At 37.9% G+C, this 26,486-nt stretch overlaps 2 protein-coding genes across 5 annotated transcripts in view; both read right to left on the bottom strand.

The window, feature by feature from the left end:
- Positions 1-284: 284 nt before the first annotated feature.
- LOC122567345 lies at positions 285-3,383 on the bottom strand. Its single transcript, XM_043725733.1, has 3 exons — positions 3,320-3,383; positions 488-744; positions 285-392 (listed from the first exon to the last, which is right to left on the bottom strand). The coding sequence occupies exons 1-3, from the start codon at positions 3,381-3,383 to the stop codon at positions 285-287; spliced, it is 429 nt and encodes a 142-aa protein (XP_043581668.1).
- An 8,448-nt stretch (positions 3,384-11,831) lies between these two features.
- LOC122567343 (hemicentin-1-like) overlaps positions 11,832-26,486 on the bottom strand; it is a 61,391-nt gene continuing 46,736 nt past the window's right edge. For 2 of the 4 annotated variants that reach the window (XM_043725728.1, XM_043725730.1), the window contains exons 2-9: positions 25,289-25,633; positions 23,500-23,811; positions 21,892-22,043; positions 21,653-21,797; positions 20,610-20,903; positions 19,603-19,992; positions 17,906-18,223; positions 11,832-13,622 (exon numbers count right to left, since the gene is read on the bottom strand). In XM_043725728.1, the coding sequence (XP_043581663.1) occupies positions 13,081-13,622; positions 17,906-18,223; positions 19,603-19,992; positions 20,610-20,903; positions 21,653-21,797; positions 21,892-22,043; positions 23,500-23,811; positions 25,289-25,633 (2,498 nt within the window). In that variant the 3' untranslated portion in view covers positions 11,832-13,080. Of the gene's footprint in view, positions 13,623-17,905; positions 18,224-19,602; positions 19,993-20,609; positions 20,904-21,652; positions 21,798-21,891; positions 22,044-23,499; positions 23,812-25,288; positions 25,634-25,723; positions 25,884-26,486 lie in introns of those variants that run through there. The other 2 variants (XM_043725729.1, XM_043725731.1) reach the window with 2 other exon arrangements.

Below are 26,486 nucleotides of genomic sequence, written 5' to 3'. Positions count from 1 at the left end.
TTCCCCCCAAGCTGTTCTATCCGTTTCTAATTAAAAGAGCGAAATTTTCGAATGAAAACTCTCTAAAAGTTTTATCTCCTAATCCACAATACATCTGAAATAGATCATGTAAAAATTGAAACATAAGGTAGATCAGTTTAAAACATTTTTTATTTCCCATGAAACACGGATGCACATCGATTGCACGAAAAAAATGGTTGCTCAAGGCTTGAGGCAAGCGATAAAAAGTATATTCGCGCAAGTTTGCGCGTGTCATCAAACATCGTTCGAATAGCAGCTAATGATTACCGAAGGAAACGTAGATTGCGATAGATGGTCACTATTTTGTGACTGCAGTCCCCGTGACAGCGTGATGAGGTACAGCAGCGATGCCGTGAACCTTCTGAAACAACCTATTTTGTTTATCGACGAGGGGCGATCCAGTTGCTGCGGCCTTCGAGTGTAACTTTTTTTTTTTATTCTATCTGTCTTTCTTCGTTCGACCAACCTTGGACGAGCCGACAGGACCCTTGTTACTCTTGTCCTCGTCGTCGTTCCAGGAGCCGATTCTCGCGCTGTGTGCCGGCACCGTACTCAAACGAAGACAAAGATTCCTCAGCGACTTTTCCATTTCTTCGCGGGTCACGCTGCTCTTGCCAGCGGTCACCGCTAAGTTCCTTGCATCCTCCAACGATTCCTCGAGTATATCTGCCAGGACCATCGAAAGAATGGTCTCCGCCTTTCTTGAAATGATATACGCCTGATCTGTATATCGAAAGGTGAGGACAAAATTGAGAAGTTCTGTGAAACTCGTGTAATATGAATTTTAAGAGTAGAATGTGTCTAGATCTAGGAAACTGCTCAATAAGTTTGATTGTCTGAAATATCTCTGTTTATTTTAGACATATCATAAAGTTTCGGGATTCCTTCTTTTTCAGCTATTATTAGTCTTCAGTTCCTGAACACTCTATCGAAAGTACAGTTTCCTCGCCAGTAGATATGTCTGAGAGTTTTAGAAGTTAAGTATTATAATATACAAAAGGAGTAGAATTTTCCTACAACTAAATCCTTTCACAATTTCAGGATCTACGTTATTTTTTAATAGAGTTACGCACGAGAATTGCGAGATAATCTTCCACAATTTTATGCATTTGTTGTGAAACACCCTATATACCGAAATTATTGATTCTTTCCAGCCGTTTAACACTCAATTCCCAGATGTAAAGTCACAGGAAAGATTTAGGTGGCTTGAAGAGAAGGGTGAAAATATCGGATAAAGAAGCCGGTCTATGAGGATAGATATTCCAGGAAAAATCGTTAAAAGCAAATAAATGAAGAGGTAGGGAAGAATATCCGACTCGTAAATGGACTTTCGTTCAAGTTATGAAATATGGTCTAGTCACTGGAAGAAATTATTCATTTATTGTTAGACTTTTCTTATCTTTTTCATTTATGCACAGGTATCTTACCCTATTTTTGATCGTGACAAAAATCCAAGAGTCTAGTATTATTTATAAATATTTATATATTCCCCACGAGACAAATATATTCTATTTAATCGCTGAATTATTTATTACTTCTACCGAATCTTCTATTTTGACGTTACGCCGTCTCCGTCGCTACATCGCGCACGAGGAAAATCGGCAATCCACGAAGAAAATAGACAGAACGATGAAACGATTCAGCTCGCAGACCGTCAGCAATCGAGAGGCCGTCGATGATTTTCCATTGCGATGGCGATTGAAAATTGAAATCGCTAGCCTTGAGCGGCAGCTCACAGGTCTGGTATATCGCGTACACATAGGTGTGGTTGGCTTTTTATAGGCGTGGGTGTATCTCATTTCGTAAAGTGCCGGACTACTTCAGCCTGGCACCCTTCCATCGGCGTCTACGCCCTTCTGTCTCCCCTTTTACCGTGATTTCCAGCCCCTTCACCCTTCCTGTCACCTTGTCGCACATTTTTCGCCGACTGCCTCAACATTGCGCTTCCAACAAGAACACCGCGATACCCCCGCCTTGCGAAACGATTCTCTCAACAATTTCTTAAGACTCCGGAGTAGATGGTTACGCGTTGCGCGTCCTGACGTTCTTCGAATTCGCGTAAGGTGAAGAAGGAGCGTGCATCGAGTCGTAAGAGACGCAGGGTATGAATAAGCGTATCGATCCTAGCGAATGTTTAAACGTATGCTTTTTTGGCGAGGACGAATGAATAGAGCAACATCGTAATGATAATTATTTTGATCTTGTATTAATTGTATCAATTGTATTAATTGTTCGATGGTTTAGAAATGTTTCGCTCCACTTTAATGCGGATATCTCTATGCTTTATGTGTATCGACGTCGTTGTTATTTGCTTGAAAATTTTCTATTTTTTTTCTTTTTTTTTTTAGAGAATTTCAAACTAATATCATTTATTAACGAGTTTCTCCTCTTTACTCTTAAAGCAAACGAATGGTTGATAAGTATCTCATAAAATAACGTTTCGTTATTTTAATTCGTTGTGGCGAATCATTTAACGAGATAGCATTAATCAAATATTTTGCTGTACTCCACATAAAATCATAATTTATGCTATTAAGCTTAACAAAATTATTCGGAGCAAATAAAATATAATGAAATACATTAATTAGTTCGTGAAATTATAAATTATCTATACGCGTAAATGTATGACTGGGAATAAACATATTTCATCTAATTTTCTCTATTTAATTTTTCATCGTATAAATATTGCGTTTAAGTTTGCATTTGAAATAAATATACGGAAAATGAAGTCGTACATTCGCGAAACAGTACGAAACTCGTACATTTGAAGGTGGCATTATTACATTCCAAGAATTTATACTGACCAATAAAGATGGTTTAATAAGATAGGAATACGAACCGAACAACGTGTGCATTAAAATATAATAGAAAACCTGCGTTCGTTTTCGTGGTAATATGTCAAGAAAAACAAAAGGGGAAGCACATAAAATATTTTATGACGTTGCAGTTCCGTGTTATAGCTTAGCACGTAAAAGTTTAAAGATACATATTTTAAAAGCAAAGTAAATTCTAGCCTTACTCACATTTTACACGGTATTTAATTAAACGACGCTGAGAAACAGAGCACCGTTAAATATCGATATAAATTAACCTTTAGGTAAATTTTTATTTAAAGAGGCAGACGAATCCAGAATTATAAATATATGTACAATATCGACCTGACTTAAGAATAACGACTAATTAATTATCGCCGATTAAATATTGACGTCATCTGATTATTTTTAAACTTTTATAATTGCCATTACAAAAGTTTGGAACTTCGAAAGGTTAACACGTTCACGATGACGTGCTCGCTTACTTGTATTCCTTTTTGTTATCGAGCGCTTATTCCTGTCCCGTGTAGGTGGATTCTTCCGACGCATACTTTCGTCTAAAAGGAAAATATCTATAATTGTTCGTAATTAAAACATATCGCGTGAAATAATTTGGAGATGGCATAAAATTTTACGCCTTAATACGTGTGTCCGAACAGCATACTGTTGATTTGTTACCAGCTTCGGAACGATGGTGATACGACTACCGAGACTAAAATAATCGATGCGTACAAAAGTAATAGAGTTATTGTGGCTATCGTTTCTTCGGTATTATTAAACTAATTTAAATTTCTAAGGAATCACTTTGTATGCTATTAAACAAATTATAACTATAAATGGAATACAACTAATTCCTCTTACGTTACAGTTTACTACTCGCAGTGTGTTACAATTTTTCCAAAGTGAATAAATAAGTTAATAAATGAGTAAATAAGTAAGAATAAAAGATTATGCGAAAGAAAGAAATTCACAACTTTTGCGATTTCTAATTACATTGAATTTTTTATCGAATAGAGAGCATCATCGCCATAGTACGCGCATAGTCTATGTATATCGTAGTAAGAGCGACGCTGTGGATCGCTTACTAAACCTATTTGTACAAGTGAATAGGCAAGATTATAGTGCATCTATTAATGTCGCTATAATTTCGCGTTATAAATTCCGATCCGCATTTGGCGCATCGATTTGAATTTTCGATTGTGAAAATATTTCAAATAATTGACATCTTTAATTGAATTTTTTCGTGCCGTTGATTTAACCAAATATTGTTATCATTGCTCGATAAAACCACCTGTTAATTTTCAAACGTGTAAGAACAATTTTATCGGTACTCTGCTGTCGTGCTGCTTGTATTTACGTTTTAGAATGTCAAAAAGTTATGTCTCTGTTACTAGACAATAATTTGAGAAACAAATTTTTCACACAGCCCTAAAAGATTAACGAAATTTTTGTTTCCTGCACGAAAGATGAATACGTAGCGATGAACAACGTTTTTAAAAACGAGAAGATGAACTTTATTTCCTTTTGATAGATCTAAAAGTTGGAAATCCTGAAAATATGCAAAATTGCGATTTGAGCGTAGAACATGAAATTGAAATTTGAGATACGCGTATGTCATAGAATGTTCATCACACGTTATATAGTATTAAAATCGTAGTCACGTAAAGGTTTCTATTTGTCGACGTGACGTTGCATCTTAGTGGAAACTAAGGAGATACAATTTTTCCTGCAAGTATTCGCGTATACAGGACTAAAAGTCTCGAGTACGAGGATTACGGTCCAGTAAAATAAATGTAAAATGCATTCATGATATCTTCAAGTGTAACCTTAAAAGTATGTCTATTGTCCCGCGTATATATTATCTCTGTTTTCCTCTTTTCCTTTTCTTTCGAGTTGCGTTCATATTTTCAAAAGCGCGCACGGTACCTGTGTTTCAAAATTCCACCAAAAAGTGAATAAGCGAGAAAGGATGGCGAATAAATTAGAATCGCTTCGCTACGCGCGTGTCTTTAAATTGTACGTCTTTATTAAATGTTAAATTAAACGCGCAATAAAGAAGTATAATGTTTCATTTAAAAAGAAATGTTATATAACTAGGTTCGCTTAAGGAAGAATTATGTTATTTGCAGTACCATAGTTACCCGACTGTATTCCCGCGCGAAGGACCTCTTTTATTCTAATATGTACGATTAACATAAACACGACGAAAAAAATAAGATAAGAAAAATTATGTTGCGGTTAAACACGACTGTAGAATGATATCGTTATTATTTTATTCTATCAGTCGATGTTGTTTTTAGCTTTGAAAAATACTTACTATAAATTTGTGAGTTTATAAGTAAAGTTTTCTCTTTACTTAAAAAATATAAGAAGATACGAATCGATAGAAACTTACTGAAACGAAAGAATTTTAAATACATCTTTATAAGTTTAAGAATATCAGTAACTCACAGTCCCGAACTCGTACTGCTCGCTTTGGCAAAGTTTTTCTCCAAAATTACATATAATTCTTCTCGTTAGGTTGAATTCTAACATGATAGTCTACTGCACACTGTACAACCGCACATTCTTTACTTGCCTCGTATAAATAAATCTTCTAATCCTAATAAACTCACTAAAATATAAAAAATAAATTATAAAATAATTAAAATATAAAAATTTGGCTACCATATTACATAATATACCAAAGACGTTCGAAATCCTTCGAGATATCCAGATGATGGAACAATATTTGAATAACACCGAAGATGTTATTCGATGTTAACGTTACGTAGCTGTTCTATTTTAAAAACCCTGCTTTATTTCCTGTTTTTCTTTTCCTCACGAACCAGCAATTTGCTCTCATTACTTCGAACAACCAAAGTTGCGGGGAATAAATCGCACGTAGTAGTCGCGTAGCCAACGTAAAACACGGACGTAAAACGTCCAATAAATTGCGAAACGAACAGTCAGTGTCAGAACGTGAAGAGCTCTTTTGAGTTGCTTCTACAAAGCGGTTAATACGAAACGCGGCAGAGCGTAGAAAAACCACTACTCCATTACACTCTTTGAATCCGTCGTAATTATCTTACATCGCTATGTAAATCGCTGTGGATAGTTGGTAAAATTCCGTAACACGAAATAGGCTGAAACACGAAGGCAAGAACGTTCTTAGTCGATCGTCGAAAATGCAAAAATACTCTTGTTTCGTCCGCGGCACCTTCCTTAGTTCGCTTCAACTCTGCAAAAATATCAAACATCGTATCGAAGGAACAAACTTTCGACAAGAAGAATTGAATTTTGGCCAACTCGAATTTTGCTAGTGAACTGATCGTTATCCTTCGTAAATCTTTCTGTTCAAACGCATAAGAATAGGAACACATTCATCGAATCTATCAATTTGCATATTTCTTTGCGCTACGCGCATCTTGCAAATTTTTGAATCTTTAAATTTTCTATAGAGGCGTGAACGCCCCAGTCCAGCAACGATACACGCTGGCATAAATCTTTTCCCTGAATTAACTTTTTGAAGATTATTCGCTTATAAGAGATATCGGTTTGCTGGAAAATATCCAGACAAATTGCCACGAAAGAAGACGAAGGCACGATGTTATAAAATTTTACGATATCTCCGATATTCCCGATTTGGAAAGTCGATGCCACGCCACGGTCCTCACGAGGCGTTCAACCTCGGCAATACACTTTTTCGCTCGTCGACGTCGAAGTTTATTTGGTTGGAGAAAGAAAGTTTTCCCCTGTGCATCCTTGCCCTTTCTTCTCTGACCACTCTTTCTCGGTTGATACAAATCCTTGCGAACGGAGTAGAGAGAAGTTTCGAATCGAACTGCGTCGATGAAGAGATAAATCTCCTTCGAGCATGACGTAACCGTGCAACGCGCGGAATTTACGAGCGTGATGGGTCGAAAACGTTGCCCTTTGAAATTTTGATGAGGATCGGTGAGTCCCTGTTGCCTCGGAAACCATCAGGAATTTCTGAGCGCGAAATGAGATTGAAGGATGAGTGTACACGGTGCTCTTTGGCCGGTGTGAAATCACTCTTATCGTTAGAGTGATTCTGAATAAACAATGTTCTATAAATTTTTGTTTGCGAAACTATTAACCTTGAGGGCAGACTTACTTCAGTTTTCCCTGGCAACGTTTCAACTTTGCGAAAAATATTTATTTCGAATCTGGAAGCTGCTTCCGCTTTTATAGCTCGCGAGCTTGCAATATTCCTTCTCCTGCAATGTTTATTATAACGTATCGTCTGTGGACCTTCGTGTATAGCTACTCGTTTTCGATTATTACGACGAAACATTTAATCGAACGTCGTATAACAATGTGACGCGTCGTAGCAATAATTTTGAGGAATTTGATATCTTCGAATTGGAATAAAAGAGAAAAACTATGTATAAGCATTATAAAATAAATGGTTACTTTTAACTTTTCTATTATAAAACTTCGTCTTAGAAAAACAGCGGAAAATTCCACAGATTTATATAATGACAATTAATCTAATCCGAGAAATATTATCGAAAGCAGGAAGAATTCAGACACTGAAACAAAAGCTGTCTATGTTATTTGATGAAATGTAAACTTCGCCAAAATAGATGAATTTTCTCGAATTTACCTACGAATTTTCCAGACAAACCAATATAATGTCACTGCTTGCAACAAAATCGATACATTTCTAAGCTTCGAACGAAGAGAAAGAAATACGTTCAAGTTTAAACAACAGAAAATTGAACATCGCGTTCTCGTAGTTGAAAGAAACGGCTACGACAGAACGATCTTAATATTTTCAAGAAAAGCAGAAGTTACTTCACGATATGTGCTGTATCGAAGCGATTTTTATTTGACAACATTTTTCCTCATCAGTAGAAAGATACATAGAGATACATAGCGGTAAATTTCAGATACTGTTGCCGAAGTATATTCCGCGAAGTAAAAAGGATCGACTTTGCTCCGCGAAATTTTTCATATCGCGTTACACAGTAAGCAACGCGATTCTCTGCTATAAAAGCACACGATAAAAGCGCAGATATCATGACGGAATAATATCCCGATGTTTCTAATTTGCATGTACATGCAAAATTCGTTCTAGGCCTTTGGTGAGCTTGCTTCCGGTTCATGGTGATGGATATCGAACATGAATTACAGTTAACGAGAGCTTACACTTCGATCGTATTACGAATTGCGAGTTTGTTGGCCTGTGAGCAGCGAGTTGTAAATTTAAATATTCGAAATACAACTTTACCGACGTGTTCCTCGCAGTTTCGTTTTATGTCGAGCTCTGAAGGAACATTTGAACTACTTAAATTCTTAATTAAAGGAAACGCCAGCCAAGTATTTCATATTTTATAGTTAACGTATCATCGTAGGAATAGTTAGAAGAGAACTAAAGCGTTCTGTTTCGATTCTATTAAAATATCGTAAATTATTAACATATAAGTAATAATCTGTTTAAATTCTTTTACCAACGAAACGACAAACCAATTGTATTTACATTACTTTTAATACAACGTTACGCGAAACTTATCACGCGAAAGAAACATCTCGACGATTCGTAGACAACGTTCGACCACCATATTCGACACTTTGAATCAGCAGGACATCTGTGCAACAACTGCTTGGCGCGTTATAATCTCATGACCATAATCAAGACGTCATCCCCGATGCGACCACCGAGGCAGAAGCGAATCGCTCGGTACTGCTTTATAATTAAATTTTTAATGCGGATATTAGTCTTCCGCCACGATGGACGACGCATAGGATCTACGGGGCGCAAAAAGGAGAAGGCGACGACACGGAAACGAAGATAAAACCAGGCGAATAGCCCGGTGGTCTGGTCCCGCTTTCTCTACTCCCCATTCCTTCTCGTTTCTTATTAAATTTCCAAATCAACGACCGCGAAATATCTCGACCGTCCGGCACAGTTCTCATGTTTCCTTTCGCCTATTGTCCAAACGCCATTTGTACTCTAGTCACGATAAGTTACACTTTCAAAGTACCTCGAACGAATTTCAATTCACAATTCCAGAACATGAATTGAGAAGTACAGAAACAGAGTCAAATATATATCTACAACGACATTGTACATATGACAGAGTAATGTAAAACTATAGCAAGCTTCGTATGTGACATAAGCAATTTAAAAAAATTTACTCATCGTATGTCTATCCGTAATTTTCCTCCTAACATTTACCCCTTTATGATTCTTGATTGAAGTACACACGTAGTACGAAATTAAAATCAAGAGACGCGTATACGATTGAATGATTCGTGCGATTAGAATAATCTGTATTGATTTAGAGGCGGATGAAACTATCCTAACAAGAAATTAAATCGAATAAGTCATATTCCAGAAATAGTTCTTAAAGTCTTACGAGTACTCGTCTTCTAACATTATGTATTGCAATTTAACGTTACCGAATATAATGCAACATGTTGTAACATTTCTTAGACTCGAGTCCATTTTGTATGCCTATATATGGCAAGAAAGTTCCACGGAGTTTCGTCGACTAATCGCGAAAATCGTTCTCTCGAAAAGAAAATACGCGTCTTGTGTTCTCGGCGAGAACGGACAGAATTTACGAGACGCCCAAACGTTAAGGCGTCCGTCATAAATTTTCGAAGGAGCACGAAAGAACCGGCCGCCGTATCAGCGTCTAGGTTCGCGCTGAAAATACTGTCACGAGTCGGTGATAAGCACATAGGTTATAAGGTTGGCCAGTTACTCGCGGAGATCCAGGAATATCTCGTGAGGGCAATTGTTGGATATACAGGATGTTTGAGTTATTGACATCCGATGTCTTCTTTCGATCAGGCCATATATAAAACATCGAAGAACAAAGGGAATTCTCTCGTTTCACAAGGAGAACGTATCCTAAGAGGAATTCTAGAATTTTGGATCCACAGCTTGTTCCAATTTTATCTAACATCTTCTCGCATCGATCGGTCAAAGTTTATCTATTGACCCCCTTTTGTATTTCTGGTGCAACAAATGGCGAGGTAGGAAGGACGAATGAATTTAAAATATTTCAACCTAAAAATAGAATAATTAAATATTTAATCGCTGTGAAACCTGCAGTGACCGAGGATTTTATCCGAATATTCTATTCTACAATCATTAATGAAAAAAAAGAGGAATCGTGTCGAATCTTACACATACTCGTGTATCGTGGAAACTACTATATTGTAAATTTACCACTTTCATATTCAGAATATTATTTATTATAACTTAAGCACTGATTTAATCCATCTTGAGAAATTTATTACTTTTCCTTATTGACGTATAAGATAGATAATACTAAATAAATAAATAACAAATTAGTAATAAATAAGCAAATACATCGAGGATCATACTTTGTTTGGAACTTCTTTCGCAATGATAAATTGGCAGAGGAAAATTTAAAATAAAGTTACAACAGAAAGCAAAGTTGAAAATAAAACAAAATGCATTAAATGAGTTTTATAAACTGTTAGGATGATCGATTGTTTCGTCCCAACAGAGTGTGCAGTTACGCTGTAAAAATTTCGAACGCGGTATCTGTTTAGCAGTGAAATTAATAAGTTGAAAGAAACGAAACGGGAAAAAAAGTAATTATTTTCATGCTTTAACAAGGAGAAACGAACAAATGATTTCTCGAATATCCGTATAGAAAACATAGATTGTGCATATTCTGTGTTTAACCGCCATACAAAAATATTCTCTACATTTGCTATCACGAAAAATTAATTAATCCCATCAGTTTGATTCGCGTTGTTGACAAAACAACGTCCTATTTGAAAGTTCTTCCTATGAAATCTAGAACGTTCTTCGCAATTTTTATCCTTATTCGTTAGATTTTCACCATAATGCCGCTAACGATAAGTCGTACGGCACGGTCAACTGACGTGTGTCTGCGGAAGGAATACATTACCGGTAGTTTATTTCCAGGTAGCGTGAAACGAGATTCGCTAGGAGCAGCCTTGTCCTAACGATGTGATTTATCGTTGGCCATCGTCGTCTAGATCTCCGTTGCAATGTCAAGCCACGTGTGCACTGAAATCTGTGCTGTATGAATCGTGTGTACGCGATGGTATACGTTAAACGAGCCGCTGGAAGAGATCTCTAGATCTGCGGCAAGGGATAAGCGGCTTACTGAAATATCAGCCGGTCCAGCAAATCGCTGCCTATACATCCAGAATCAGTCAACAGTATTCCAAACGTCGAAGAGTTAATGGAAGAGAAACAGTCTGCTGTCAAATTGGAATTGCAGTTGGAATTTATGTAAAGCCGTATTCGTTGTGATTCCGCGGAAAGCGCAATTCGATGTCCTCCGCGTCGTGTCCAGAGTTAGGAAACGACGCAACGCTTCGAATATGTCGCTTTTTTGGAACAGATAGATCAAAAAGTACTAGAAATCGATTGTACGGTAAAGCGAAAAGTAACCGATTACCAATCCGGTTGTAGTTAGTTTTCATCTGTGCTGTGTATCAACTAACGTCGGTCATGAGACTGAGAAACTGTATATTCGTGTTTGTGAAATTAAAAAAATTGCACGTCATCAATAATGTTTCGCAAACGTTACGAGTTATAAATCAGCTGATTTTCGTATTTGATATTTTCAGGTTACGTACAAATTATAGACAATTATATTAGAACCATCGATCAGTTTCTCTTAGTTTTCAAGTAATTGTGCCATTATTGATATTAGTAACATCTTTAATTGTTAGTTAATTAACAAGAGTCAAATTACAAGGAACGTCACAAAAAATATTGAGTGACATTTTCTTTGAGAAAAGCTATTCGATAAAATAAATCCAATTTTGTTAGAAGCCACGTACAATTAGTAATATTCCAGATTTCTACCGCAGTTTACCTACCAACAGAATCAACGATAACCAATGATTACTTACTTACGTTCCGTCGTTGCTCCAACGTCACAGGGTATATTCTTGAGAAACCAAATTCTTCTTCCAAGTTATTAAACAACGAAGTTTATTATTCATATATACAAACGTTTACATGCTCGTTAAAAGGTTCGACCAATTGATTGACCAAGCATAAACGCGTTTGCCAGTGAAACGCGTTCATTCTCACACGATACACCAAATATTCATACGAAACAACGTTCAACACGAAAGCACGGTACCGACGCAACGCGACGCGACGATGGATATCGAGAGTACGGGAAGCTTTCGACTGGGAGACGAACATTCAAGGAAGAAAAATTATTGTCTATGTACAAACGTCGTGACGAACGAGACACTGCATGATCGCCTGGTATTCTCTCCTTTTTACATTTATGTTTACGATTAATTTAAATCTAGGTGAAAAATAAGAGTACGACCTTGACAGTTCAGGAGGGAATCTTAACGGTACTTATTGTCTATTTACAAACGTCGTTTACCATGCTTAACGTTTTTGGCATGAGTCAATCGTAGTTTCGCGATAGGATAGAAAACCGTGAGCCGCGTCCGTCCTTTCCTTCTTTCACGCGAATAAAACCTATTCAAAAGTTTCCATCGAGTCTCAAGAATGTCATTCTTTGAACGATTCCATTCTACACCCATCTTTAATTGGAATTTTATTTGCTTTTACGAAGAGAAATGTTGCGATCAATTACCTGCACTTTCCTTGGAAAACCAGCAACTACGTTAGGTTTTTGCAGAGTAACTGTCGCTTCCAATTCGAATCTCAACATTGAAACACACATTTGTAATCAAAGTAATTAAACTCACCTGAAACGAAGAAAAGTGATGTCAATTTTGCGCGTACTCGTTGTACCGTTACAAAGAGGATCTTGAAGAACCTTTAACACAATCATCGACAGAGGATACGCGCAACAAAAGAGAACATATGTCCGAGTTTATCATGCTTCAGACAATGTATTCCTTAATACAATCTAACTGAAGAATCTGAAGCATTCGGACCGGCATTTCATATGTTACGACCTATTATAACTGGTGCATACCATACATGTGTGTTAATAACATCCAAATCGTATGGTATTACGCAGAGTTAAATTAATTCCCAAAATGAATTCTAACACATCGTGTATCTCATCTCATCGTGTATCAACGTGTATCTCATTCATTTCGGAAGCTGCTTGTACGATCAAACGATAGGATGCAAACAGAAATCTCCCAAGCGAGCATCAGACGTTAAAACTCATATGCTCGAGCAAAATTCATCGGTGAGTATCGGAAAACGAATCGCGGCTCGTCAATTTGGTCAGCATCAGTCGTGACGCCACGATCGTCGACAAACCACCAGGACCGCCTATATACAGCTCTCTTGGACACGCGAACTTCTCGTGTAAATATCGTGACTACGATGGACAGGAAGCGTGCTGGGTCGCAACGGGCTCAAGCTCTTCTCCACCTTTTTCACGTAGCCGTTAGGATAGATCCACGAGTCCTTTGTATGCAAGACGGACGAGGGTGTCGGATAATCCAGGTCCTCCAAATGACCGAAATCTTTCGTTCTGTCCGACTTCGAAGTCTCGTAATTCGGTTCGAAGATATCGGGCCTCTTATCCATCTTGCTTGGAATCACGTCAGGATCGTCATCGGCCATATCGTTGATCGTTTCTCCTTTAATCTCGTCGCTAGTCTCCTTATTCAACGGCGCTATAACCACTCTGTCGTCTTTGTTCCCGTAACGCACCACTTCGGTGTGAGTTTTCATCGATTGCATCGGATGGTTACGGCGATACAGTGTCAGAGTTATGCCAACGATCAGAATGCACACGGCTGTTATTCCACCGGCGAAACATGCCACCAGAAGACTGTAGTCCATGCTGCCGTCGGAAGTTCCGCGATCTGCGGACAGAAGGAAACGTGACTCACGTAAAAGGCAATCGTTAGGTAGACGATCGAACGTACGAGGCTTAGTCGAAAGCGAATCGGACGATGCGCTCGTTATCAGTGCTGCTAACGAGGCTGTTAAAAGCACCGACGTCTGTTAACGCGCATCGCGTACAATCGGCCGGGTTTTCCCAACCAACGCTCTTCTTTCGGCGGATCGAGCACGGCGTATCGTCATGGATTTTAAATTTACAGATCGATCACTCGGTAATTGAATTTCGTTATTGAATGGCAGCCAGTTTCGACGTTTCATCTCAACGCTACGCTCGCGCAATTAGAAATGTAATTTAAGATTCGTTCGACCAGCCCCTATGGATTTTATCATAGAACCTCGACGATTTAATCAGCTGCTCTTCCCAAGAGTTTGTCGATCGAAATTCAAGTCGAAAGTTTGGCTCTTTTTATCTTCAAGTACGTACTTGCTTGGCTTTTTCTTAATGACGGTAACTTGAACGCGACGACAAATAGAGTTAAAATTGTTAAAATTTATTCTCTAAGCATGCAGCTAGATGGTAATCGTTTCTTAAATTATATTTTCTGATATTTGTACGACCCCTTTTTGTTGTAACGAGTATGAATATAAATATACAGCTTAAAATATAGCATAATATATTTTTTCATAAGAAATAAAGAATAACAAAATTGCAGTTGCGGTCGATTCTATTGTCCGGTAAGATCCTGTAAGATCCTGTAAAATGAGATGTGAAAAGTCCAAGGATCATTATGTAAAAGATTGAAAAATTCTATTAGGACTATTTTTCTTGTGAGCTCTCAATTGGCTGTCTTAACAAGAATAACGAATTGTATGTATCTAATCTTTCCTAAACGCTATTTTTATATTTTCAATAACTTTCGTAATACTTTGTTAAATTTAAGAACGTACAAATATTCCGATTATTTATGGTAACCAACGATATTATTCTGATGTCTTTTCAATAAATCATACGAATACGAATAAACATAATTTACAGCAAAATCTCGTTTAACGCGGTTGATAATTGCGGACGGGACAAAATTTCATACAGAAATACGACATTTCATAAATATTAATCTAATATTATGTTCGACCAGTTATAAACTCGGAAACACTGATGCCTCGCAACCAGAATATAGAAATTTAATTTGTAAAGTCATCGTTTATATTTAATGGCAAGATATTTCAATACAAAACGCAGCCTCGCTAATTATCAAAATGAAAAGAATGGCATTCTCGGAATTCCTTTCGGAATAAGAGAACGAATGCAGGATTATTTTCGTTGAAACGAACATTCGAATCAGTGACACGGACTTTCTTGGAAAAGCGCCTTAAGACATTTCCGGCAAACTTGGATGGCTATTGGATCACAAGAGAAACGTGAAGAACTTCCGGTAGCAAAGATCGAGAAGGAAACAGTAAAGCGGGCCCACTGACGACGATGGCCGAGCTTTTTGACATTCCGAAAACGCTTCGGTTCGTTAGCCAACGAACGTTTCGAATGTGCACGTTCCTCCGTATGCACCTGTACAGATGTGTACATATTTATTCCGAAACAAACATATACCAAGATAATTTGATTTGTGTACGGCTAACGTTTACAGGCAATTTGCAATCAGAGCAAATACATCCTAATGCACCGGCTTAACTTTCAACGAAATTAGCGAAGAAAGGGAATGGCACTAGGAGAGATCGTCGTTACGTAAATACTTAGCTGAGATGGAACTGTTCCAGAAGGAATAATTTTGAAGTATCAGATTGAACAGAAAAAGTTCGTTTCGTGTGTTTTCGTTTTATTTCGTACCATTTTATACGTATATTATTCTTATACTTACTGAATTTGTTAATCAATCGCATACACATTTTCACGAGTGTATATCGTGGGTGTTACATAAATCTTGAAATCTCGTTAACGCTGTAATGAAACGCGAAAATCTAAAAACCGGTATAGATGTTACAACGAAATACAATACGTGTAAAATAAGATAATGCCGCTTATTCATTCACGTTTACAAAAAATCATTATTAATCACGTTGACAAATTTTAATCCTGATACTCATTGTATTACTTATATTTTATATTACACGGAATAACGAACATTAACACGACGGAACTACGAAACTGCACATGATGAAATCTGAATAAAATTATTGCAAACAAAATATGTATGTACATACTCCGGTAGAATCTTCGACTATATAAATAATAATCAGGATGATATTAAGAAATATTACCCGAATTTGTTTGCACTATATCATTCTGTAACAATATCATAGAATTATTCTTTTGGTGGATTATATCGAATAGATCTAAATCTCCTTAATGTCTTGTACTATTTCTGCCCTTTCGTAGATCTTGAAACAATGCAAAAGATCGAGGTGCGTCAACTTTTTCAGTTTCATTGTTCAAAGCGCATAAAATATCACGTACAATCTCAACATGATACGTATTAAAAGTTCATTTCACAAAAGTTACCTCCACTAGCATAATGTAAATTGTTTTTAACAGCACTTCCCCGCTTTCTAATATCCCTAAGACCACATGTCGTATTACAATATTTCTATTATCCTCAAACATCTTCACAATTTCACACCCAGTTACTGTGATTAGCAAAACGCGTTTTCGTCTGGGATATTAGAATGCTATGCGAATGCTTCTACTGTTAAACGTAAACCGGGTTGTACACATGCGTACATACGTATACATATAGGGTGTCTAGACGATAAAACGTTCGAATAACGTGAATTCGGATAAGAGAAATAGGATCAGAACGTAATAATATAAACGAACATTTTTTTAATTGAATGGAAAATGAATCCCACGTTTCTGTTCGTAAGTAGGTACATCGACGTTTTGGTCGACGTATTTATTAACGATACACCAAATAACCAACAGTGTATTCTCACTGCGGATTGACCAAGGTATCCATAGCGCGAATGAAAAAATGTAATGAACAAACGAAGGTATAAATGCCACTCAGACGAACCAGAGCAATACAGAACGAATTCATTTCGTTCAGAGCGAGCATTCGCATTTATAAAAGCACTAACCTGCGGTTCTTAACGGGACGCATTAGGAGGAAATGACATGGACTCGGCGAAACTGGTTGAAACGGATCCGAAGAGGTTCGCAAAGGTTGACGACAGGGTTGGAGGTTCGAGGCGGTCCAGACCAGCTTCGCATTATCAGTAGAACGTATACAGGCCGAGATCCGAGATGAGCTCGTGTTGCGAACGTGCCTGTCCACGTACACACCATTATACGTGCATGTACAGGAACGAACACCTATCCAAGAAGAGCAGGGAACGTTTGCGCACACAAGCCGAGATCGTCCACGGACCGAGATGAATAAACCATGAGGATGGAAATTAAAGGCGATAAATGCGCCTCGAATGAGACAGCAGCGAGGAAAGGGACTCGCTCTTTATGGGATTTTAATTCAACCTCCGCGGGAAAGGAGGATACGAAGAAACGTGTCGTGCGGAGAGGGAAAGGCGACTCCGGCCAAAGAGAGCTTGAAATGATCGCGGATACGCGTATAATTGCGCTCGTGAAACGCACAGACCAAGCTCGCAATGCGATGCTACGGCCCGTTCAACTCGTGATACAATTCCGGCTAATTGAGAGACGTGACAAATGTCAGGAACGCGTACCCTCTTGCCAAAGGATCTCGTTCGTGTTCACCGTTTCTATACCCCAGGCTGAATATGATCGTGGCGTTCGCCCTTCAGTTTTCCAGTGGTTTTCACGAGCTAAGGTGAAAATGAATTCGTTCAGTTTAATAAGTTACGTACAATTGTTCGAGTAACTGGATATTGCTGCGGGTAACACGACATTATCGATCGTGTCCGTCTGCATTTGGAGATACGCGTTAATTTTGTTTCATAATATCGTCATTTATAATATCATCGAATCAAGGAAGAGAGTGTGTGTTCACGAATTTTTCATTTTACTCGTATTCAGCGAATACATCAAGCTATATGATATTCGTAAATTAGGAGATTAATGTACTTACATGCTAGAAACAAAGTTGAAAATGATTCTAATATTATAGATAATATAATAGTGTGTTGTATATTTTCTATTTATTTTATTACAAACCTACCTTTTCTATCATATGCGTTTTATAATATAAAATACCGAATAAAGTACAATTTACTAGATACACTTTCCAGTAAACGTGTAACTAGCAAAGGTCTGAATACTTATACATCCTGCACACTTTTGACGTCAATAAGAAAGAAAAACATTCGTAGAACTTACCAGTGGTGTACATAGCGACTGCTTTGAGCGTGACTGGTTCAAGGACTACAGGGTCGCTTCGACCCTTTGCGTTGACAGCGTAAAGATGAAGCCTATATTTACGACCGGTCTCTAAACCAGGAACCTCAAAAACCGGACCGGACGAGCTGGATCTCTCTGTGTGGTTTAGGTAAAAGGTATTGAAGTGATAAACGTTCTCCTCGCTATACACCTCCAGCTCGTAATTAGTTATGGGCAAACCGCCGTCAAATCCCTCCGAGCATCTGACGATCAACCAATCCGCATCCCTCGATTCGGTGGCTTTGAAATCCTCGTGACCTATTTCATGAAAAAATGTAGTGAATGGTTTCGAGAAGGATGTCCGCGCTGTTATATATGAGAGAAAAAGAGAATTCAGAAAGTCGAGGATAGACAGTACTTGCCACATAAAAGAGAAGGCTCTTAACGAATATGGGTCGAAAAATTAATACTTTTAAAGATATAAATAATTTGTCGTCTAAACCGAGTGGCTTGGCCACTTCGGAAATTATCATGCTGCGTAAAAGCAACGAATAATGTCTAAATTTGAAATAGTCTATTTGTACTTCGCTATATTTAATTATTTACATACTTAAATATTCAAGTATCTATTTAATTGTATATTTAGATTAGAAAACTATTTAACATCTTTGGAACGAATGAAGTTACAAATGATTAGAAAATTTCCATAATCAAGATAGAAAAATTACTATTTTCCATGTGTTTGTTTATGCGGTTTTTGACTCTGTACTTGTACAACAGTATTATTATGTAATTATTATTATTTGTCATACTAACGTCATCTTTTAACGAAGAACGTGGATGAAACAAATTCTTTTGTAAAAAAAGAAGATTGCATGCAAAAACGCTGTGACTCACAGTTTCATTTCGCCTGATATGTCTGCGTTATAACGCTACACGTGTCTGTACACCTCTTTTCATAGGTATGAGGCTACTTCCTGATCTTACATAATGCGTGATAATTAGCTCAAGGTACTAAGGAAACGATAAATCGGGCAAAATTTTGTATTCACGCAAGATAAAGCTCTAGAGCGCTGTAAAAATGTGTAAAAGCTATTTACAAGAATTACGACAAGAATTATGACAAAAATTATTCGTTAAACAATCTCCTGACCTAAATAGCATAAAATAACGCAGCATTTAATCAGATAGTCTACCTAAAATCTGAATCTGAGTTACGATACGACTGTAACAACAAGCGCAATAGAAACCTTAATAATAAACTGCTTCAACGACTTAAGAGCTATAATCTACATCGAAGAGAAAAGTACTTGGTTGCGAAATAACGGCCTGACAGGACTGAACATAAAACGAGGAAAAGTAGCCTAACAACGTTTAACGTGTCTCCTCGGCAAACCAAGACCAAACAGCGTTAAACTTCCCCATCTCCAGTGTCGCTTTCCTGTAACGAAAAACCAAGGAGCCCTTCGAAACGTACGGCAATCGATCTCCAAAGGGGTTGCCTAATTTTACGATCGTTTTCACGCACGACCGAACATCTTGTCTCTTGTCGAGGGAACGCCGGAAAACAAGCTGTTGAACATGTTGAAGCATACGAAGCTATCGAGTACGAGCTAGTATCCTCCTATATGACGGACGTACGTAATAGCATAGTTAGCGGCGTTTAGGTTGAAACGAGGGGTTTCAGTGTCGCTTACCCATTCGATACGCGTACGGACCGGTCGACTGGAGGGCCGTGCAATTCTGAAGGGGATAGGGTTTCCCGGCGACGATGATCTGGAAAAGACAGGGCGTCTTTTGCACCCCTATCCGGTTTTTCGCCCAGCAAGCAACCGTGCCATAGTCCATGTCGTTTGCTGGAGTATAGTTCAACCTGGATCCATGCCAGTGGCTAGTGATGAGGCTAAGCGGCTTCACTTGCGTGAATCTGTTGGCCGGCACGTTCATCAGCTCGCCGGAATTGTTGAAGGTCCAGTGGAAAGTGATGGGCGGCGGTTTCGACTGCACGCCACATACCAGCGAGATCGTCTCGTGCTTCAAGGCGCCGACAACTTGGGTAGATGAGCCGTCCTTGCAGACAGGCGCGTCTGAAAATCACATCGGACACACCTTCAATGTATCGTGTCAACGCGAATCCGAAACCCTAACGGAATTACGAGCTCTCATCTTAAAGTCCATCTGCCGTGGCGAACATAGAAATAGGTGAGAAATTAAAGATCTTGTAGCAAAATTTTAATTTCATTTACCGCGTGATTATTATTCGAAATAGAAATCTGGGAATTATTCTATAGTTACGGTGCTTTAAAATACGAGAATTGTTATTTTTAAATCTTTTAAAAGATTGAGAGAAAATATTCGTATTACAATGATCTGGATAGCTCAATTGGTTAAAAAGAAACACCCTCCCGTAGTAAATAAAAAAAGTAGAAAAATTGAAATATCATTTAATTATGAAAATATAACAATGCATGAAATAAACTTCAAAAAATATCATTTCTATTTTTCTATTTGCTATACTTATATTTTATGATAAAACTGTTTTCATTTCGTTGTATTATTGCTCGATTAAAAAATGAATGCGATGCGTATATTGAATTCATCCAAGCATTTCACCCATCTTTTTTACTGATTTTTCACTGAATAGCTGATTTTCGCGTATTTAGAGGGTTAATGGATTAGAAAAAAAGTGTAAAAATTTACTCACACATTATGTCCAACGTTACCGGTCTGCTGGTAGATTTCCCCTCGACATTGACTGCCATGCAAGAATATTCGCCGGCGGAATTTCTAGTCACGCTTCGCAAAACCAAAGATTGTCCGCTGGGAAGAAAAATTCTAGCAGTCGAGTTCTGATGCAGCTCCTTGCCGTCTTTGTACCATGCCAGCTTGTACGCTTTGGGATTCGCCTGAACGTCGCATTCGAAGTAGACGTCATCGCCCTCGTTTATGTCGTTTGCCTTCAAACTCAAACCCAGCTTGATCGTCACTATTGGTGCATCTGGGAATTTTATACGCGATAAATCAATGTAAGAGTACCATTAGGGACAATTTCTACTAGCATACTAGACACACCTAGTAGTATCGATAAATCTTTCTTCCTATCTCTCTCGTATTTCATATTTTCTTGTTGTAAAATACACCAATTGGGACAAATGACATGGGATACAATTTCAATTTATATCAGAGTTGGAAACGTAAATTGTAAGTGAGACAGAAAGGTTCGTTGACTGATCCATTGATACCATTATAGTTCCAATGTAATACACTAGCGTTTATAACTTGAAAAATAAGCCTCGAATGATATTTTTGCACGTGAATTTTTTATTACTTATAACAATATGTTGAGTTTGCCACTTTGGATCAGCGCCATTGTAATCCTTGAATCGTGAGCTTTCGGTAAAGGTATTACACGTTTCCCTACTCGCTATTCTAATAATTGAAGTCGATGCCCAGAAGTGAATACATACTCGTGGAAATAAAGAAACGGTTTATGAAACAAAAATACTATAAATTAGTGGCATATTAAAAATAAATTTGTTAAGAAAGTAATATCATTTTGAGGAGTGTTGAAACATAATTGAAAGTTGAAACAAAACAGTGTAATATATAACATAGAAGGCAAAACGCAACGCAAAACATAACTAAATATTTACTAAAAAGAAATACTAGTTTTAAAAATGTTCGTTCGCGTTATCCCTCGTAACGCCATCATCGTGTCAAAGTTTAAAGAAAATTCGCTTTACTCACAGTGAACCAGCAGTCGCCACTTATCTTCGAGGGCGCTGTTAGGTACAACCGGATTCTCCGCCCGGCAGATCAGATATTTTCCATCGTCCTCCATGGTGGGTACATAACTCAACACACTTCTCGTGATGTTCGGACTATCTGCAAACTACGAAGAACTCAGAATCTAAGCTCACGTGTACCTGTCTTACAAAGGTAGAAACGAACCGCGGCTAGTATAAGTTCAAAAATGTTCTACTCACATTTCTGGCCATATGTTTCACCTGATGGTTTCCCTTCCACCAGGTGATCACAGCCTCTGGCCTGGAACCCGAACTGGCGCATTCAACTTCGTACGTTTTTAACGCCGACAAGTGCGTTTCTTTGTTCGTAATATTCACTACTAACGGTTTCACTGGAATCCAACACGATTTACATAGAGGAATATTTCGATGGAAAAATATGCTTTTTAGTAAATTGCAATAAAATTTGGAACGTCGTTTGTCGAGCGATACCTATGTTATTTTAAAGCAGTTACGAATGCAATATAATTTACGGTATCGAGATTTTCTCTTGAAAATTTCATCACCAAAAAGAAGGAACATTTCAAATTATCGTGGATAGCATTTGCGGATAATTACGATATCGTCTCTGTTTTTGGTGGAATGCTAAAATAAATTTTATGTTCGATGAGATTAAAGAGCGACAATATGGAAATACAATTGACGAACATCTTTCTATTTGTCGTTCCTTTATCTTATAACGTGTATTATATTAAGAATATTACAAGTAAAAAAGACATCGAGAGGCGTTCAATCTCCGCTAAATGTCAGATCTTCTTCACACACGTCGGTTGTCCTAATCCTTACAGCAGTCGATATATATGTATATATTATTAAAAATACAAAGTAATGTTTATTCATTAGGCTTTTATCTTCCATTCTTATCATCCTTAATCTCACGCTACATAGAATTCATTTCAACTTTCTTCTCCAAACTTTAATCCCACGATGGAATCTCATTTTCTTCGAGTCATATTTTCCTCCCCATAAAATAACCAATTCGTTATCTTCGTTATAAATTTTAGTGCACTCGTTGTCGTATCACATCGACGCATACTATTCAAATTCTTCTTATAACGCGCTATACAATAATGCATATTGCATTACTTGCTCCTATCTAGTCCGGAATTAGCCAGGTCCAAGTCTACTCCATAAATTTTCAAACTGCATTTTCTCGAAAACGAAATATCACACGAAAAAACTATATTCTCTCTATTTTTCTTTGTTTTCTCTGTTTTATTATTTTTCAACGTATAATCACCTCATCGCCGATTGTGCCGCTATTGCTGGAACATATTCTCGCGTTTGTTCCAAATTTAATCGACGTAACCACGATAGTCGGCTCTCGTTACGGTGCTAATAAAATTCCGACATTTTTAATATAACACGTATATTGAAGGAAAGGATGGCTACGGGCCTTTCAACTTCACGTTTTACCACGAACTACCGCGTTTTATTCCATTATTCGCTATTTAAAATGTACGTAGCTTGTCTCAATCGTATAGGACACCCTGTGTAACAAGTCAAAGTTTTTCTTTTTTTTTTATTTAATAATTTACATTCACAATTTGTCCAATTTGGACATTTGGTGAAATTTATACAAGTCAAAGTGACGCGCAACTCCGATGAGCAAGAGTAGTCATCGACTAATCCCGTATTTCGACATGCAGTATTTGGATTATCACAAAGTTTACAGAAACACCGCGGTTTATTAATAAGCTCGAAACTTTGACAAATTAGGACGTAGCTCTTTGCGGAAGCTAAACATTCGGTAAGACAGTTAACAAGTTGAAATAGTTTCTTACTTACAATTAATATCCAAAATAATCTCGGAAGTTAGAGGAGCAACGAGATGCGTGTTGCTTGCCCGACAAATTAGCCTAGCTCTGAGGAACTTCCTGGTGACGTTCGTGATGTCGAGATGATTTATCGTAGTATCCCCGTGTTCTAACGTGTACGTGTCGTCCGTTTCCTCTTCGAAATGCCACGTGACCTTCGGCGGCGGTGAACCTCCGATTACCTCGCACGACAACGACAACTCGCTACCCTCGTTAAAGGGCTGCAATACCTTGGCCAAATTTTTACCGGGACCGGTGTAAATCACAGGCTTGTTCGGTGGCACTGTCGTAAGGACGAATTTATGTAAGTCATAATACCGCGAGTATCTTTCTTCTTTAAATCTTTCGAACGATTTCTCCGGTACACGTTATTTGCTTACGGAGAAATTTATTTCCGATAATTTTCTAATTGCTTCAATCACGCAACACGCTATACAGAGAAAGCTTTGACAATTTTACTAAACAATTGTACAAACATTTACAATTTGTACAACGATCTGATCTATAATATCGTACAAGTATCTGCGTTACAAAGTAACTGTTTTATTAAGCAGATTTAAATAGATGAACGTTACATTAACCTTATAGTAATTAGAGAGAAGAGACGAAAATTTCTAGGTATCTTAATCTCACAGTGAACGTTCCGTTGCTTTGTTTATTACATTTTGTCGTTAGATGCCATCTCCTGTTCTAGAAACAGAAACTGTGAAATCTACCATATCTGGTATTAACAAGATGAATGTAATTAAACGCCATAAATGATCCTGCCGCCACGAAACAACGCTAAATTACGGGAAAATGGCTTTTGCTTAAGTACACGCTGCATACGCGCATGATAAAACGAAGATGCATGTTACTTAAAAAAAAATATACAAACGAACAATTCTTTATCCGTATAACAACGACACCACGAAACTGCCATAATGTGTAATATTTGTCGAGCTCTCGTACCGTGTCCAATTAATTAAGTGAAAATCGCGTTACCATCGTGTCGGTGTCTAAGAGCGACAAGATATTCCTAACATAATGAGGTTTCAACAACACGATTATGTTTATTCTTGCAATCGAATAAAGACGATACGTTGTATGTATTATTCTGGATATTTACGACTGTATAACTTGTTATAGAAAATGTTATATAAAAATAAGCTTTCCTTTTATCTTGTAACGATGGTAACTTGGATCGCACGGTTACAAAGCAACAGATATGAAAATGACATTTCTCTGATAGAAACTTCATTTCATTAAAATAACTCGCTTTAATCGGTATCTCGCTCTAATGTACAATTCTGAATAGATATGAAGCGAAAACCAATTACGTATACACAAAAGCTTAATGACTCATTCTCATCTATGAAACACGCTAACAAAATTTTGATTAATCATCTTTCTGGCATCTATATTTGCGATTGAACAAACATTTTCACGTCGCGGTGACTAGCTATCGGCAATCGTCGCTGTCGCAACGAAGAAAGTCGGATCTGTTCGGCTAATAAAATTCTCTGGCATTTCTCTTTTAATCTGCAGAATTTTCAATTCCAGGCGTTAAAACTAAATCTCATGAAATAACCGAAAACGAGCAAAAGGCGAGCTGGGAAACTAAAAAGTTCGAAATTAAAAGCGACAACGTCGAGATAGCATCGAGTTTCGGAATGAAAGCAATTAATCGCGATTGATCATCAAGTGGAAACAGTAACAGAGGGAGAGAGAGAGAGAGAGACATGAAACACACTGTAAAAAGAGAGACAGAACACACTCACCTATCACCGTGAGGTTAACCTTCTGATTTCTCGTCGGGCTATTTTTGTAATCCACCCTGCACCTGTACACGCCCGCGTCGGTTGCCTCCAAGGGATCGATCTCCAATTTCGCGGGATCCACGTTCGTCCTCATGGTCGCCCTTTCGTCGAATACGTATGAATCTGACCAAAGCTTCGCCTGAGCTATCGATTTGCCGCGAGCATCTAGACTGTATATCGGCTCGCCATCCCTCTCGTCTTTGTACCAAAAAACCATGCTCACCACCTCGCTTCTACTCGCTGGATTGATGTCGCAAGGTATTTGAGCTTTGAAGCCAGCCACCGCCGACACATTCAGCATCGGTACTGAAAATTACCACATATATTATTCAAGCTTCACGTTCACCGATATTATACTCCAAGGCACATTTTATTTCCATCAAGAAATCAAATAACCTTAATTAAGTGCCGTATTTAATCGCATTCTCGCATCACGCTACATTTCCAACTTTCCACTGCTTATACGCCGTCACCTACCGCATGCCTGCGTTACCTATCCTCGTTAGTTACTCACCTACTAGGTCAAACCTTACTGGCTATCAATTCAAATATAGTAAAACAGAGACCAGCCATCGTAACCACACCATTCCGAAATATATATCACAATAAAAAAGTGTCGTACTTCACTTAAGAGCAACCCATAATTATCCATCTAACACGTGTCACTCCTTCATAATCCCAATACCCTCATATTGTATGATTATTGGTGATAGTGAGAAACATTTGCACGTGATCCTAAGAAATATTGTTGCTGAACATAAAAACATTAGTTGCGCATAAAAACGAGCGTAACGAGGATTTTTAGCACCTCTGAACATTTAATTCCGAATATCTAATGGGTTTCTTACTAGGACCAACGTCTTAACGTTTCCAAGTTATGGGCACGCGTTTGCTGCTGTTACGGTTCTACCTGACTCGCTCTTATTCTTGCCACGGTACAGCGTCGGATTTGAACCACCCTCTTTGTTTAATGTTCCTTAATTCTTTCGTTCTGTGGTTCAGGTGTTCTAAGCTGGGAACCGAGGGATTCCATGAGGTTTCTTTCTTCATGTTGTTCTCACTTGGTATAAAAGATGATTTAGTTTTTGTCTTTTACCGCTTGTAACGTTGGGACGAGAGTATAAGAGGAAGGCAAGCGATTCTGATTTCTCGTGACATG

Source organism: Bombus pyrosoma, linkage group LG5, assembly GCF_014825855.1.
Source record: "Bombus pyrosoma isolate SC7728 linkage group LG5, ASM1482585v1, whole genome shotgun sequence".
Taxonomy (NCBI): Eukaryota; Metazoa; Arthropoda; class Insecta; order Hymenoptera; family Apidae; genus Bombus; species Bombus pyrosoma.
The sequence above is the reverse complement of the archived record's forward strand: the minus strand, read 5'-3'. Positions and strand labels throughout refer to the sequence as shown.

What these genes read in the sequence shown, in the direction of transcription:
- LOC122567345 (XM_043725733.1), bottom strand. Translation starts at nt 3,383, where the DNA reads ATGCGTCGGAAGAATCCACCTACACGGGACAGGAATAAGCGCTCGATA. An exon ending in GATAACAAAAAGGAATACAA is followed by an intron (nt 745 to 3,319) that starts GTAAGCGAGCAC and finishes TTCGATATACAG; the next exon opens with ATCAGGCGTATATCATTTCA. An exon ending in GTCCTGTCGGCTCGTCCAAG is followed by an intron (nt 393 to 487) that starts GTTGGTCGAACG and finishes TAAACAAAATAG; the next exon opens with GTTGTTTCAGAAGGTTCACG.